The 15,338-nt window shown below is 37.9% G+C and overlaps 2 protein-coding genes across 3 annotated transcripts; both read left to right on the top strand.

Annotated features, from left to right (window-relative positions):
* The first annotated feature begins 184 nt into the window (after positions 1 to 184).
* On the top strand, positions 185 to 3,296 carry LOC306906066 (uncharacterized protein). The gene is made up of 5 exons (XM_079477160.1): positions 185 to 543; positions 1,020 to 1,188; positions 1,313 to 1,365; positions 1,491 to 1,590; positions 1,673 to 3,296. The coding sequence occupies exons 1-5, from the start codon at positions 352 to 354 to the stop codon at positions 2,686 to 2,688; spliced, it is 1,530 nt and encodes a 509-aa protein (XP_079333286.1). The 5' UTR covers positions 185 to 351; the 3' UTR covers positions 2,689 to 3,296.
* Positions 3,297 to 3,829: 533 nt separating this feature from the next.
* pgap3 (post-GPI attachment to proteins phospholipase 3) lies at positions 3,830 to 14,604 on the top strand. 2 transcript variants are annotated; one of them, XM_079476204.1, is made up of 8 exons: positions 3,830 to 4,278; positions 6,581 to 6,678; positions 7,521 to 7,673; positions 8,459 to 8,521; positions 9,332 to 9,393; positions 9,478 to 9,614; positions 11,120 to 11,283; positions 11,716 to 14,604. In XM_079476204.1, the coding sequence occupies exons 1-8, from the start codon at positions 4,095 to 4,097 to the stop codon at positions 11,728 to 11,730; spliced, it is 876 nt and encodes a 291-aa protein (XP_079332330.1). In that variant the 5' UTR covers positions 3,830 to 4,094; the 3' UTR covers positions 11,731 to 14,604. The 2 variants fall into 2 exon arrangements, with proteins under 2 accessions (XP_079332330.1, XP_079332329.1); XM_079476203.1 differs by having other exon boundaries at positions 11,079 to 11,283; positions 11,716 to 14,603.
* The last annotated feature ends 734 nt before the right edge of the window (positions 14,605 to 15,338 follow it).

A 15,338-nucleotide genomic window follows, 5' to 3' on the forward strand; every position in this document is an offset into this window, starting at 1 on the left:
ATTATTGTTCTAAATAATAATAGTGGTTTGGTTTATTTAAATTCATGGTTTTCTTGCTGCTTGTCATATTGTCTAGGATAAACGTTTATATTTATCACTTTAAATGCACATTTATTTATACTCAAATACACAAAACTGTGACATATCAATTATTTGTTAAAAAAACACTTTTATTTTGTATTTTGTGACCCCGAGGCTAATCAAGTTTGATGTACTTCCGCTAGCTGCAGTCGCTGTGTCCTAAAGGATGTTTTCTAATGTTTGTTCACGTGTCGGAGTTGCTCCTTCTTAACTCTCATTGTATATAAACAGTATTTAAGGCCCGATCCGAAGAACTTGACGCTTGGCAGAATGTCGAGCTCCGTAGCGTTGCAGACGCACATCGCTTCTATTATAGAAGCGTTAATTCACGCTGCGATCGCTGAAATGAGCAAAACCATAGGAGAAAAAACGCCCGTACTTCATACTAGTTACGTCGCAAGAGACCTGCGTGCACACGAGGAGATACGCGAAAAACTGACGACGGAAAAGGAGCACACAATGGTGACGTTATAAAGTCATGTTGTTTATAGATCTGCGGCCATCGCAGATTAAACATCGGACGCTGCATGAGCGCGTGTGCATATAGTATAAAGATCAGCGCGTTGTTTGCGCAGGTCTGAACACATGTAGATGGATTGACACGCTGTTCTTTATTTATTTACTTATATATATATATATATATATATATATATATATATATATATATATATATATATATCTTTTCCAAAGAACTGTCTTTTCAAACATAATTTACATTTCATAATTTGTTTATATTACTATCGTCTTTTCAATAGAATAACATGGTAATACCATGATAATCCTTTAAATTTTGTCTGTGTACAAAGCAAATAGCATGATATATAATGGCACTGATCCATTGTGATCATTAAGGTGCCATCTGATATCACATTTGTACAATTGACTTGATATATCATATATTTTTATATTAATTTATATTTTTTTATTTAATCTTTCAGAGGCAGTTTGCATCAGTTATGGAAATATTGGGCAACGAGGCTCTTGGCAAAATAATCAAACTCGTCGATGAAACCAGATTTCTGTTGGATCTTGAGTGCAAAACATTTTCAGGGAAGCGAGCGAAGCGACCGGGCTGCGTCTTGAACATTCTGTCTGTCGGAGGACTTGGTGAGTGTTCTCAACCTCGTTTTAAAGTCAAGATCTACTTTTAATCATTTACTTCATAGCATGCATGTGCCGTTTGATACAAGATAGAGCTGCTTTATAACCTATTTTCATTTGTACATTATAGAAGAGGAACATTCTTATGATGGAAGCGCAAGAACGCTGAAAATGAAAAATGAGGTAGATAAAAATGTAGTGTTGTAAAGAGCTAACCGAAAACTTGAAAACAAAATATGAACTATATTTCAGTTGCAGACTGCGTTACCCTGTGTAACATTGATTAAAAAACACTTTTGTGCACCCAGTCTGACGAGGCCGTGGAAGACGGTTCGGAATCCCCTCTTACATTGGCTGTAACGCTCAAAAATGAATTTGGAGAAGTTGACTTGCAGTCCATCCCTGCAGGTACTCAAATATTTAGCCATTGTTAATTTGACTCTATTCATGCTTGGTATTAAAAAAATATATTTATTTGATTTCCTTTAAGTTCACTTAAATGCTACTTCAGAAGATGAGGTAACATCTGCTTCACCAGAAGGTAGTGAATATCCTCCAGACATCATTACTCTGTATGGAAAGACATCATATATTTGTTCGGAGTGTGGCAAGAGCTTCTCTTCTCAAGGCAACCTCAAATCGCATCAACGCATACACACTGGTGAAAAGCCTTTTGGCTGTGTCCTCTGCGGCAAGGCTTTTGCTCACAAACAAAGCCTGACAGACCACCATCGAATCCACTCGGGAGAAAAGCCGTTTGTGTGTAAAGTCTGCGGTAAATGTTTTGGGAAAGCCGCACACCTCAAGACCCACGAAATAATCCACACGGGTGAAAAACCTTTCAGCTGCAACGTCTGCGGAAAAAGATTCAACATTGCTCAAAATCTTGCCAGGCACCAAATGACCCATACTGGAGAAAGAGATTTTCAGTGTTCAATTTGTCAGAAAAGTTTCACACGGGCCGTAACACTAAAAACACATCAACTGATCCACACGGGGCACAAACCGTACTCTTGCAAGTCGTGTGGGAAGGCGTTCCGACACGCCGTCAACCTTAAAAATCACGAGCGCATCCACACGGACCAGCGGCCATTTAGTTGCGATTTGTGCGGCAAGACCTTCCGACAGGCTGTTAATCTGAAGATCCACAAAAGGATCCACACTGGAGAGAAACCGTTTAGCTGTAAGGAGTGCGGGAAGAGCTTCAGTCAGCAGAGTAGTCTCATTTCACACGGCCGCACACACTCCGGCGAAAAACCTTACGGGTGCAGCTACTGTGATAAGTGGTTTAACAACACAAACAGTCTAAAGCTGCACCAGAGGATCCATACTGGTGAGAAACCGTACAATTGTGAATTCTGTGGAAAATGTTTCAGTCAAGGCAGTCACCTACGTACTCACAAACGGCACGTTCACGGAGGGGGAAAGCAGTACATTTGTGATAAATGTGGAAAAAGATATGCAGATCCCCGCAATCTGAAGCTGCACAAATGCGTTTACGCCTAATTGTGAACAGTTTGTTGCCCAGGTTTATTATTTGGAAACACAATAGTTGTCATATCACGGACAATCACTGGAATTTTTACAGATATCTAAAAGTAATAAGTTGTATAGTTATTACTGTAAAAGTAATAGTTATTACTGATAGCAGTAAAGTTTGAAATAAATGTATTTTTGCCTTACATTTTAGTTCAAAATCAAATATCACACTGTGATAGGCTTAGTATTTAATGCCAGAATGCAAGAAAACGACTGTCTAATAATTTTGTTTTCCTACGTTGATGGTGTTGTCATATGAAATATTTTCATTCGCTTGTTCACCCCATATGGCTCAATTCATTCAAAACCTGTATATGACTTTTTTCTGTGAAACAAAGAAAGATATTTCGAATAATGTCTCAGTGGGTTTGTGTCTGTGTCATGAAAGTTAATGGGCACCAATGTTGTTTGGTTACCATTTTTCTTCAAAATATTTGCATTTTGTGCTCTGCAGAAGAAAAAGGTCATACAGGTTTGCAATGATGTGAAGTCCAAAAGCATAAGTTATGGATCTTCTCAACAATTTTTCATAAACTTTATGTAATTTAGCATTTCAATAAAATGTTTCTCCTTTGTGGTTATCTTGAGTTTTTGTCTATTAACAATGTTAACTGTGATTTTGAGTATCCACTATAAAGCGGGATGTTTAATGTCTGTTACTCGACTAAGGATTGCACTGGACTGCCAAAGATATGATATTGTTACCCTCAAATTAAATATGCAACAAAAACTGGGACAACAATGTAACTACCATTGTTTAAAATGTTTACTGATACTGTAATTCAGTAGCCATTTCAAGTAGGCAAAAGTCAAGTTTTAGATGATTTTTTTCTGCTCGCCATTTTCTTCGGGTGTGGTGTGGGCCAGATATATCTGACCTTTTCACCAGGGCATAAAGGACTAATACTGTTGTTGTTATGCTGTCAATAATACTTGTTTTTTTAACATTTCAAAGGATTTTCCCGTTGTGTTTGCATTCTTTTATTAAAGGGTCCACTGTATTTGTCATGAAATAGAAAATAAATAATTTAACCCTGATTGCACGTCAGCATTTCCAGTACGTTTATTCGGTGTTTTATTAAAGTCAAGCACTTATTTTGTGTACGTTAGGCTGAGAGACCGATGCGCATGCGCACTTCATTGCACTTCCGGGTTTGCCTAGAAGTGAAATGTAACATCTCGCTCGTGAAGTGAAACTTGTTGCCCGGGCAGCGCATAAAGTGCAGCGTTATAAATAAAGTGACGCGTCGTTTCAAGGCAAAGGACACAGCGGTGGCGAACCCTGTCGTGTCATGTCTGTCACTCGACTCGCTCTAATGGCCTGATGTCGCTCTGTTGCGCCTTTTGATCTCGACTGACTGACTGACAGCAGCATGACGCGCGTGGTGTTACTGGTGTCCGCGGTGGCTCTTCTCGTATCGGCTCCGGCTCGCGCCTCTCAGGGGGATAAAGAGCCGGTTTACCGCGACTGCATCAAACTGTGTGTCCTGACGAACTGCACGGGGGCCCGACTGCGCGGGTTCCAGTCCACCCAGCCTCCGTACATGGCGCTCACAGGTAACGTTACACTAACATACTGTATTGTTGGATTATCTGATATGTAATTAAATTACTTTCCCCTGAAAAGCCCCACAGCAATGACAGCTACTTGATGGTGTACTTGCATTACTGTATGCAATTCTCTATGAAAACAGTATTGAATTTAAAATTGCAACGTCATTTGATGAAATTCACATGTAACTATATGCATTGTGTGGTGCCATGTCAGTTTATGTTCAATCTGAGTTGATCTTTTTTTCAGAGTGATACTTTTATCAAATTATGACACGTGCCTATAGTGTTGAAATACTGTTTATTATGTCTTCGAGTCAGGAGTTGCTTTTGTTTCTTATTGTTAACAGTTAACAATAGTAGCATTTGAACCAAGTGACCTTATTTTACAAAAATGTTTATTTTTATATCACAGTAATATTGTTAATCTGAATTCTTTTTGCAATGATAATTGCATAGTAACTATCTGATATTGTGACAGGTATGGTTGGTTTGACCTGGTTCACCTTGTCCCCCAGTCTGGTCAAGATATAGTTTAGCTGGTCGGACAGGTATACTTCAGTACCATGGTGGTTTGGAACCTTTTTTCTTAGTTTGATGAAACTAAGAAATGAAACTTTCCTGTTTCTGTAGCTCAGTTAGAGCTCGGCACTTGCACGCGGTTCGATTTTAGGGATTGCACGTCCTCAAAAAGAAATAGTATCACGCAATGTAAGTAGCCAAATGCGTGAATGTAATTGTAAACTGTTCAACATACATTTTCATGATCATTTACTCACCCCGATGTCATCCAAGATGTTTATGTATTTTTTTCTTTTGGCGAAAAGAAATTAAGGTTTTTGATGAAAACATTCCAGGATTATTCTTCATATAGTGTACTTCAATGGACTCCAAATGTTTGAAGGTCAAAATTACAGTTTCAGTGCTGCTTCAGAGGGCTTTAAAATATACCAGATGATGAATAAGGGTCTTATCTACTGAAATCAACGGTAATTGAAAAAAATTATATGCTTTATAAACACAAATGCTTACCTTGCTCTGTTCAACGTTCGTAATAACGTTGAAAAGGTCACGCTTGATGTTGGTAGGGCAGGGTGAAAAAATTTGCTCAAAGTTCAAAATCGTCCGACATCGTTGTTTTACCCTTTAACTCCTTTTTTTGTAAATGGCGTTTGACTTAGTATTGCACGTTCAACTTGTAAACACTGACTCTGTACTTCCGCCTACGCAAAGCGTGACCTTTTCCATGTAATTGCCTATTACGTGAAGTCATGAGCGCGCTGTGCAGAACAAAGCCAGGCGTGCATTTGTCTTTATAAAGCATATACATTTATAATTTCTTTTAGAAAATGACTGATCATTTCGCTCGATAAGACCCTTGTTCATCCTCTGGTATCGTTTAAAGCCCTTTGAAGCTGCACTGAAATTATACTTCTGACCTTCAAACGTTTGGAGTCCATTGAATTCCACTATATGGAGAATAATCCTGGAATGTTTACATCAAACCCTTAATTTCTTTCCAACTAATGAAAAAATTACGTAAACATCTTGGAATTTGTTTGGAAACAACTGCACTAAACACAACCATTTTAGTGTCGTTTTGGCACTGAGTTACTGTCAAAAATCGGGTTAAGGCATATTGACTAGCTCTAAATAGTTTATTTATAAGATTCTATATTTCTTTGAGTTATAGGGAAAAATTAGGTATGTTGTTAATCATGGCCCGCCCCGAGCACAGATAATGTGAATTGCTCTGTTTGTTATAATCTTCTAAATTAATTACATTTTGAAGATGCTCCAAAACTGATGAAAGTTTGCATATGTCAAATGCGGTAAAAACATCTGATAAGCTCACTGGTATTATAAGTATTATTGTGTGTTTCAATAGATGATAGAAGGATCTTAGTAAACAACTAAGATTTGAATACTTGAATGCTTTTAAAATGTTTTTTTATTTGAGACAACAGTTTGCCCAAATTCTGTGGAATGACCCAGAGATTTCATTATATGAACATCATTTGTTCATCATATTTGTTGTCTACAGTCCTTTTTAATTGCAACGCCTTTGCGTTTTTGTTCAATGGCCAAAAAATATCACACAAATGAAATCTCATCAGTAGTCTAAAGAACTCTTACGATGAGCTTTGATGAGTTCTGTAAATTTAACTGGATTGCTCCCCAATGCCTTGTTTTGATTAGTTTTCATTCAGTTTGTGATGTTTTTCAGATCGAGTTATGACCTGTCTGCACAAATAAATGTTGAAGTCTGTTCTGCGCAGTCGCTCATTTGTAGTCTCTGATTTTTCAGGATGGACGTGTCGTGATGACTGCAAGTATCAGTGCATGTGGACCACAGTGGGTCTATACCAGGCCGAGGGTTACAGTGTACCACAGTTTCACGGGAAGGTTAGGGTCTGAATTCTTAAAGCAACAGTCTTCTTTTCTTTTAAAAAATGTTGTTACTATTTATTCACTCTCATGCGGAACATAAAAGAAGATTTTTTTTAAAGGGGTCATATGGTGCGAATTCTTGTTTTTCTGTGTCTTGGCTGTGTTATAAGTTGCCCATGCATGTATAAGACACGTAAAATTGCAAAAATTGATGCGAAAAAAAGATGTGTTTTATCTAAAAGGAAATGCTCACCCATACCAGCCTGAAACGCCTCTTGTAACCACTCCCCCACAAATATGTCAGTTCGTAAATTGATTTGACTAAAACCGCCCGAATTAAGGTGGGCGTACCTCTCAGTACAATTGCTTTGGAGCCTGATGTTCCAAATAGGGTAAGAGGCGTTACATTTCCGTCACACTGGCCAATCTTAGCACACCTCACTTTTCAGAGCGATGAGCTTTGTAAAAATCTGAACGTTTCAGAGAGGTGGGGCAAAGAGGAGATACAAACATGCACGGTATTTGGAAAATACTGCGTTTTTTAACCTTAAATTATGTATACACATTACATTACATCTAAAACAAACGATAATATAAGCCAGGACTAGGACTTAGTTAAATTAGGACATTTAAGTAGTTTTTAGAGACAAACATTGCAAAACAAAATAACTTTTTTTGACAAAACAATGGCACTGGTGTGTTTTAAGTTTAGACAGCTGTAACATTTATAATAGTCTAGGACTAGTTTTAGGCCCGTCTTGGAAACTGCCCCTAAACATTTTGAAATGTTAAGTCATGTTCATACTTTCTCGTTCTATCCTGGTAGTTACTGTATTTCTCTATGTGACTATTTGTAGTGGCCATTTGCCCGTTTCCTGTGTTTTGAGGAGCCTGCATCTGCTCTGGCGTCTCTGCTCAACGGTCTGTCCTGTCTGCTGATGCTGCTGAGATACCGCAGTGCCGTGCCCCGTCAGAGTCCCATGTACTACACCATCACAGCCTTCTCGCTGGTGAGGCAGAACTAGTTTACAAATAAAGTAATTGCAAATAAACCTGCAAGAATAATAATGTATTTTAGGGATGCACGATATATAATCTGCCATATCGGTATCGGATGATACATGGTCATTTTTTTATCGTATTTGTTGATAATGAAATATGAATATCTTTTCATGTAAGCTACTTCAGCTGCTCGCTGCCCACCGTTAAAATAGAGTACTGTCTTTCTGTGATGATCAATAACTTACTGCTATAAGCAAAACATTGTTAATGTAGGCACACTATGTAGATATTTGTCAATGTGTAAATTATATGAACTAAACATATTGTTAAAAGCCAATTGCTGTCAGAATGCTTTCTGTCTTTTGACCTGTTAGACTTCTGGCTATTTCGAACACTTTTCTGCGTTGCTCTGGAAGAATATCTATAATTTGTTTATTAAAGAAACATACCAGGAAAGTTTAAAAGTTAAAGAATGTTTAACTAGTGTAAAGTAGGCTTGGTACATGATTTTCAGGGGAAAAATAGAACTAATGGTTACCTTGAACAAAATGTACATATCCGTGCATCCCTAATGTATTTGGAAACAGGAGGAAAATAAAATGCTAAAACTTGTTTTCCCGAATCTTGCACCAATGAAATCTGCAGTACACATAAAAAAATGTTTATGTTGCTGATAGAATAAAAGAAAATTCTAAACCACTGCAATCGGAATCTGAATTGAACTTTTGATTCCCATATCAAGACCTCTGCTAATGTTGTACATTAGCCATGTTTGTGTTGCATTTGTCCGCAGATCTCTCTAAATGCATGGTTCTGGTCTACGGTGTTCCACACGAGAGACACCTACCTAACAGAGGTAAGATACATTTTCAGATTTTTCACATATGCTTTGGATGTGTCCTTGTGTCTGACTGATTCAGTGACTCATTTTTGAGGACGCTGTTAAAAGAATTACAGCTTTTTTTGTCATGCTGTTAGTGTTTGGCGAGGCATGGTGCCTATAGGGGAATTCAATGCTTAACTGTACTAAATCAACATGTTAAAAGGATACTCTGAAACTATGAAAATTCTGTCATTAATTACTCTCAAGTCGTATGTCAACCCTCAGACTTCCGTTTATCTTAAGAACGCAATGTAAGAATTCTGAATCCTCCATTGACTGAAACGCAACCAAAGTTCAAAGCGCAGACAGCGAGTAAAGACTTTGTTAAAATAGTCCATGCCACTCCAGTGGTTCAGCTTTAATTATATAAAGCGTCGAGGATACTTTTTGTGTGCAAACAAACAGAAATGCAGACATAATTCAACAATTTCCTGACTTCCGTGTAAGTTTCCAACACTGCTTGACACACGCACATGGTGCTGACCCCGGATGCTCTTGTGAATTTTCGCAGAAACAAATCGTTTCAATGTCTTTACTCACTTTCGGCCCTTTGAAATTTGGTTGACTAATGACTTGAGAGTGAGTAATTCATGGCAGAATTTTCATCTAAGTTGATAGCCCTATTCTATCTGCTGTTTTAGAAACATACAAAGTAAATGATCCTCTTTTCATGGTGTCTTGATAATTTAGAAAAAGAAAATGTTTAACTATATTTTTTAATAGTGAAAAAAATGAAGAGGTGTCAAGGGTGTTAATTATAGATTTTCTCTCTATATTTTATAGAAGATGGATTACTTCTGTGCCTCAGCTGTCATTCTGTACTCCATCTACTTGTGCTGTGTGAGGTGTGTAAACACGCAGTGCTGTTATATCGAAGAGTGGAGGCATGGGTTCAAAATGGCGATTTGAGGATTATGTTTGTGTTATAGGACGTTGGGTTTACGGAGGCCTGTGATCTCCAGTATGGTGGGAGTTCTGCTTATTCTGGCCTTCACGTCTCATGTCTCTTATCTGACATTTATCAGTTTTGACTATGGGTACAACATGGCAGCCAATGCCTCCATAGGTAAGACATGAAGTGGATGATACATTTGTTTACATGCATCTTAACTTTATTATTGGCTAACAGAGGTGCACACCATATAAATCCGTTGCTCCTGTGAGGCTGGTGTTCTGTGTTGGTCTGTTCAGCCAACAACAGAACAGTTAGCATGCTTTGTTTACCTTTGCCATGGTGTCGGACCTAATTCACACGCAGAAACAAGAATGGCAGCAGCACCATGGGTGGGCACTTTCAGAAAGACAGGCGGTAATATTATAATAATCAGCAAGGAAGCGGAATCTGAAAGCCTCTTTTTCTCACAGGCTTGCAGAGATAGGCTCACATAAACAAAGTTACTGGGTTGCCACCTTTTCTTGGTTGGCAGATGCAACAGAGACCCGATTATGGCACTTAAAAATGGAAAAGGTCTGACTTTCATGAAATGGCGCCATAAAGCAATACTTTAGAACTTTTGCAACAATGAAAAGCACAATTGTCTGTTACTAGTGTTGTAAATAATGCTTTTGCATAAGCACAATACACATTAATTTGTTTACTGATGAAACCGGTGAATCCAGAAAAGTTGTTTGGAAATCATAGCGCACTCTTCCGCAGGCAGGGGATGGGCGGGGCTTTGTGTATCGACCTGAACACAGAATTTACAGAGTGTGGTTGTAGCCGCTATGAGGCTGCTCGGCTAACAGCGGCAGTAGAATTTATTCAGTTAAGTCATTTTAGAGACATTATTTGAAGTATACAAAGTGTTGCTTTAAAACTTTTTAATATAACCCTTATGTCACTTTCCTTTTAAACAGTCTTTTCTCGGATTATTGCGTATTGCAATTTACCTGTAGTGACAATTACGTGATGTCAATGACCATGATTATTGATATTGGAAATAATTCAGCGCGAGTATCCAGTGCAATATAGTGCCTGTTTAATATCCTTTCAGCATTTTGCCTTGAGAGACAACAAACTCTGCACATTGCATCCCTACACTAGTGTTTTAAGTGTGATCCATTGGCCAAAAACACAAAGTAAACCAAATTAAGGATGAATAAGGACTGCTTTGTTGGTTTGATTTGCCATGTGAATGTTTTAACTACAACAAACTGAATTTTGGTATCTAGTATTTAATTGTATGTAAATACACCCAGTGATATGTACATCTTAGGTAGGTACAAAATGAGATGCTATAACCTTAAAGTTTCTTTATGTACCTACTTTTAACTTTATTAGGTCTGTAAAGTTCTTTGATTTAAATGAAAATTGTATGAATGTTTGTCAAAAATTGATGAAACCAACAAGGGTTTTATTTCTAAAAGCAACATATGTGTCACTGACCTATATATCCTCGTACCACCCAGCACTAGTTTAGAGTGAAAACACTAGATGTTGTCAACGTGTTGAGTTGTCTTAGAGCTTCTCACCCACCCAACCTCTCCGCTGTGTTCCCCTCTGGTGGTGCTGTGCTTTCTGTCACTTCAGGCATGATAAACCTGTTGTGGTGGCTGTCCTGGTGTTGGCAGAACCGGCGGATCTTGCCGTACTGGTGGAAGTGTGGTATGGTGGTGCTTTTACTGCACGTTCTCGCCCTGCTGGAGCTGCTGGATTTCCCTCCACTCTTCTGGGTTCTGGACGCTCATGCTGTCTGGCATCTCAGCACAGTACCCGTCCATTTTCTCTTCTACAGGTACATGTGCTCGCCTGATCAGTAGATACTCTGAAAAGGCAGTGTAGATCTATGCATCAGCATGATCGCTTGCATATGAGGCTTACATTTTTTTTAGATACATACTGTATGATGGAACACTACTTTTTCAATGAATAAACAATGTGTTGTCAAAGTTGATACCAAGGTAATACTTTTTATGGGTTAGATATTTGCAAAACCCAAATGAAATGCACACATTTAAACACATCTTTCTTAGATATATTACTAAAAATCTCTTAAAAGCATAAACTGATATCCTTTGTTGCTATTGCCTAATTGATCGAGCATTGTGTTTACAGTGCAAAGTTCATGTATCGAGTCAATAAAAGATTCCAAATGCATCAATTTAAATGTAATCCATTTGAAAAAATGACTCTACAAGAAACCATGTTATTCTATTCTTCTCAACAGTTTTCTCATAGATGACAGCCTTCACCTCCTAAATACAGAGAAGCCTGGAGTGAAACTGGACTAGGAGGAGACAGTCTCAGAACCCCAACCCCTCCTCTGATACCCTTCCCATCAGGACAAGTGGGAGTCGAACTGACCCAGGTCTCAATCATAGTGGCTCCCTGCATGTGTCCCGGGACTGAAGTTTTATGAGTTTGGTTTTGTTGTGTTTAAGGTTTATTTTCACCTTTGACCTCTTTACTTTGCATTGTACAGAAAGGTTCTCATTTGGTCGGATTCTAAGGATGTGCCACTGTGCTGTTGTTGAAACTTGATTGATGTTTGCATTCACTAAGCTTTGCCTTCTGTAGATTCGTTAAATAGAGGAAATTAGCATTTATCAACACACTTCTCTTTAAAAATGGTGCACGAACTAACACCATCTTTGTCGATGAGTATCTCCACTTTAGTTGTTAATGTCATGCATTTATATCCGTCGGGACCTGAAGTGTACATATATTTCAGAAATAGAGGTAGATCAGGTTTTAGTTTTTAAACATCTGTCTGCCCGGAGTCGAACATCGGTAGGAGGGGTTATGATTGAGCAATGTGCTCCGTTTCTGAGACGTATGGCAGTGACGTCACTACAGTGCAGTAACTGTAGCTACCAGCAGAGAGCGTACTATTCATGAGTTCATAGATTATGGGAAATGGATTTGCTTTTCTTTCTTTCGTGTTCCCAGTGTAGACCTTTAAAGCAATTTGAGGTTTGTTGTTGGCCACAGTAGTGCAAGCACTGGATTTGCTTTATTTTTGGTCTTTGCTACCCATCCCTATGATGAGCTATATTTACTTAAACGCAGTTTACCCCTGAAAAAACTTTAAGCTTTTACTCATTCCATACCTGTGTGACTTTCTTTCTTCTGCAGAGCACAAAATAAGTTATTTTAAAGAACGTTGGTAACCAAACAACATTGACTCCTTTTGACTTCCATTGTATGGACATACAGTAAAACCTCTGAGACATTTTTCTAAATACTTTCCTTTGTTTCTTCTGTGGAATACAGTCACATACTGTACATGTTGTAAATGAATGAATAATCCACAATAGTTTATTGGGTAAACGGTAGTAAAATATATGTATCGCTTTAGGATGAATATGTCTACAGTCACTCACGGAGATATTACAGTATCGTGATGGCTTGCGTGATATACAACGAAACGACTTTTGCTTTGACGCGTTTGACCGGGAGCTTGTTTCCTCTGCTGCTTTTTTCTTTTCATTTTCAGACCCTTTACATGTTATATCTCATCGCTTTGTGCTTTATTTATTGAATTGTATTCACATGTTTCAACTTTATTTCACCAAGAATGCCTTTGCAATGAACATATTTCTTGGATCCAAATTAATTTTACACAGAAGATCATGAAAAAGGGATAAAGAAGGATTTATTTTACAAAACAGAACAAATGTATCTGTTTGTTGCCGTGCAATTTGATTTGGTAGTTTGCATCTTACAGCTAACAGAGATTTTATCCCCAGCAGCCTTTTGCTTTCTGTCACTTCATGCCTTGCATTTGTTATTTCTAATTTTGCTCATATAAGGCAGCACTTCATAGGTTGTATGTGTTAGCCAACGCTTCAGATTAATGAGAAATAGAGCTACTTTCATCTCTTTCACCAGTGCCAGAACGTGTCTCTGCCTTCTTTTGTCATTTTCAAAGGAATACTCACCTTTGTGGATTCCACATTTATTGCCACACGAGCCAATATAACGGTTGGTTGCACATGTTGTCTTTGTTACAGATTGTCACATGTCCACTGTATGTATGTGTGTGTGTGTTTCTGAAGAAGAGTGCCAGCGTGACAGGCCTGGGGGTAAATATAGCCATTTAGAAATGCTAAAAGCGGTAGAGGGGGGAGGGGACATCAAGGGTGTCTGGAACCGTGATGGCAGGGACCGATGACCACACTCAACAATACATCTGTCCTTAGAGAGTCCTATCACACAGTATTTCTACAACCAAGAGGAAGTTCTACCACCAACAGATTTCCTTATTTGCAAGTATCTTCTGGTTTTAAATCGATCCTGTCACCAGTATTTGTGGCATGCTGTCAATAATCACAAAAACCCAAACGCCTTGACGGTGATCCACACTTAACGGAATCTTTTGGAAATATGAATTACATTGTTAACAATGGGACAGGGTGTCAATGGGGCATTATAACTTTTAACACGCATTTGTCTTTACAAGGTTGATAATACTACTTTAAATGGTACAACGGTTCATGCAAGATAATATTTAATAAACAGCAGTGATACTGACAGACGTTTTTTCTACTCTCCCTTGAAACTGTTGTGTTTTGTCTAACGTGAAATGAGCAGAATCCCAATCTGTTTGGTTGTGCTCCCAGACTGGATTGCTCTTATCCCTGCACGAGTTTGGGGTTGAACTTAAACGTCCGTTCTGTTTGTTGCCTACAGATGTGCATCAAACATTTGTTTTATTTAGTTTCTTGAGAATCCACAGAGAAGCGGTCCATTTGGTTGATTGAACTGGAAATGAAACTTGCATGTTGAATGTAAACTTGACCTTTTCTTGCGGTTTTGAAATAAACGAAGGACATTTACGAGGCATGTACTTTAGACCAAACACCCAAGATGACCTCCGAAAGGTCCTACTGACCTGTTTTCCATTGGGCAGTTTGACTGCCGCCAATCCAAAATAGTCCTCATCATGCACAACTCTGTATATTACTCTTCTTACTCTCTCTCTCTCTCTCTCTCTATAGCTCTCTTTCTATATCTTGGTATTGTATTGCACCTTTCTCCACCAGTTGTACACAGCTCCAATTGTGTATAAAAAATCTTAAGGAAATGAATAAAATTGTTCTCTATTCATTATTTTACCTTTTTACCCTCCATTATTGGCCATTAGTGCCTGCATTCAATATGATTGTTGTCGCTTTAAGAACAATGAGAACTAGACAATGAGAAAACTTAATCTAAATGAAAAATGTTAATGTGTCCTCAAAAATGAACTGAAATGAGTTTAAAGCATGACATTTTAAAAAACAAACAAACACTAAAATAGAACTAAAATAATTAATCTTATCTAGCAACATAAAAATAAACAAATAACTTATAAAATGAAAAAAGCATATACCAAAATTGCTAAACTTGAACTAAAATGAACATAAAAGCTATTAATCTAAAAATAAAAGCTAATTTAAATCATTAACAAACTCGAATCATCTGTAATAACTTTGTAACGTGACTGTCAGTCTTCTCTATGCAATATAAAAATACACATTAACACACGCTTCCATGTCATTCTTAACACTGGACATGCAAAGGCCTATTTTTTTAACCAGTATAACGCATTGCTCATCTGGGTATTTAAAAAAGTACCTGTAGTATGCAAACTGTTCAGATGGACCCTCATAACTTAAACCTGTTACTGTGAATTTAGAAAATTCTTGTGAGGTGTCTTTGGGTAAGCCCCCTTACATCAGAAAAGCATTCAAATTGTTGCTATTACAGAAATGACAGCTGGCATTATCTGATAAAAACCACCTAAATAAATAAACACAAATACACACAGTAAACAGACACATGATAGAGTAAAGTTTACTCACTTGT

The sequence above is a fragment of the Barbatula barbatula genome, assembly GCF_947034865.1.
Source record: "Barbatula barbatula genome assembly, chromosome: 16".
Taxonomy (NCBI): Eukaryota; Metazoa; Chordata; class Actinopteri; order Cypriniformes; family Nemacheilidae; genus Barbatula; species Barbatula barbatula.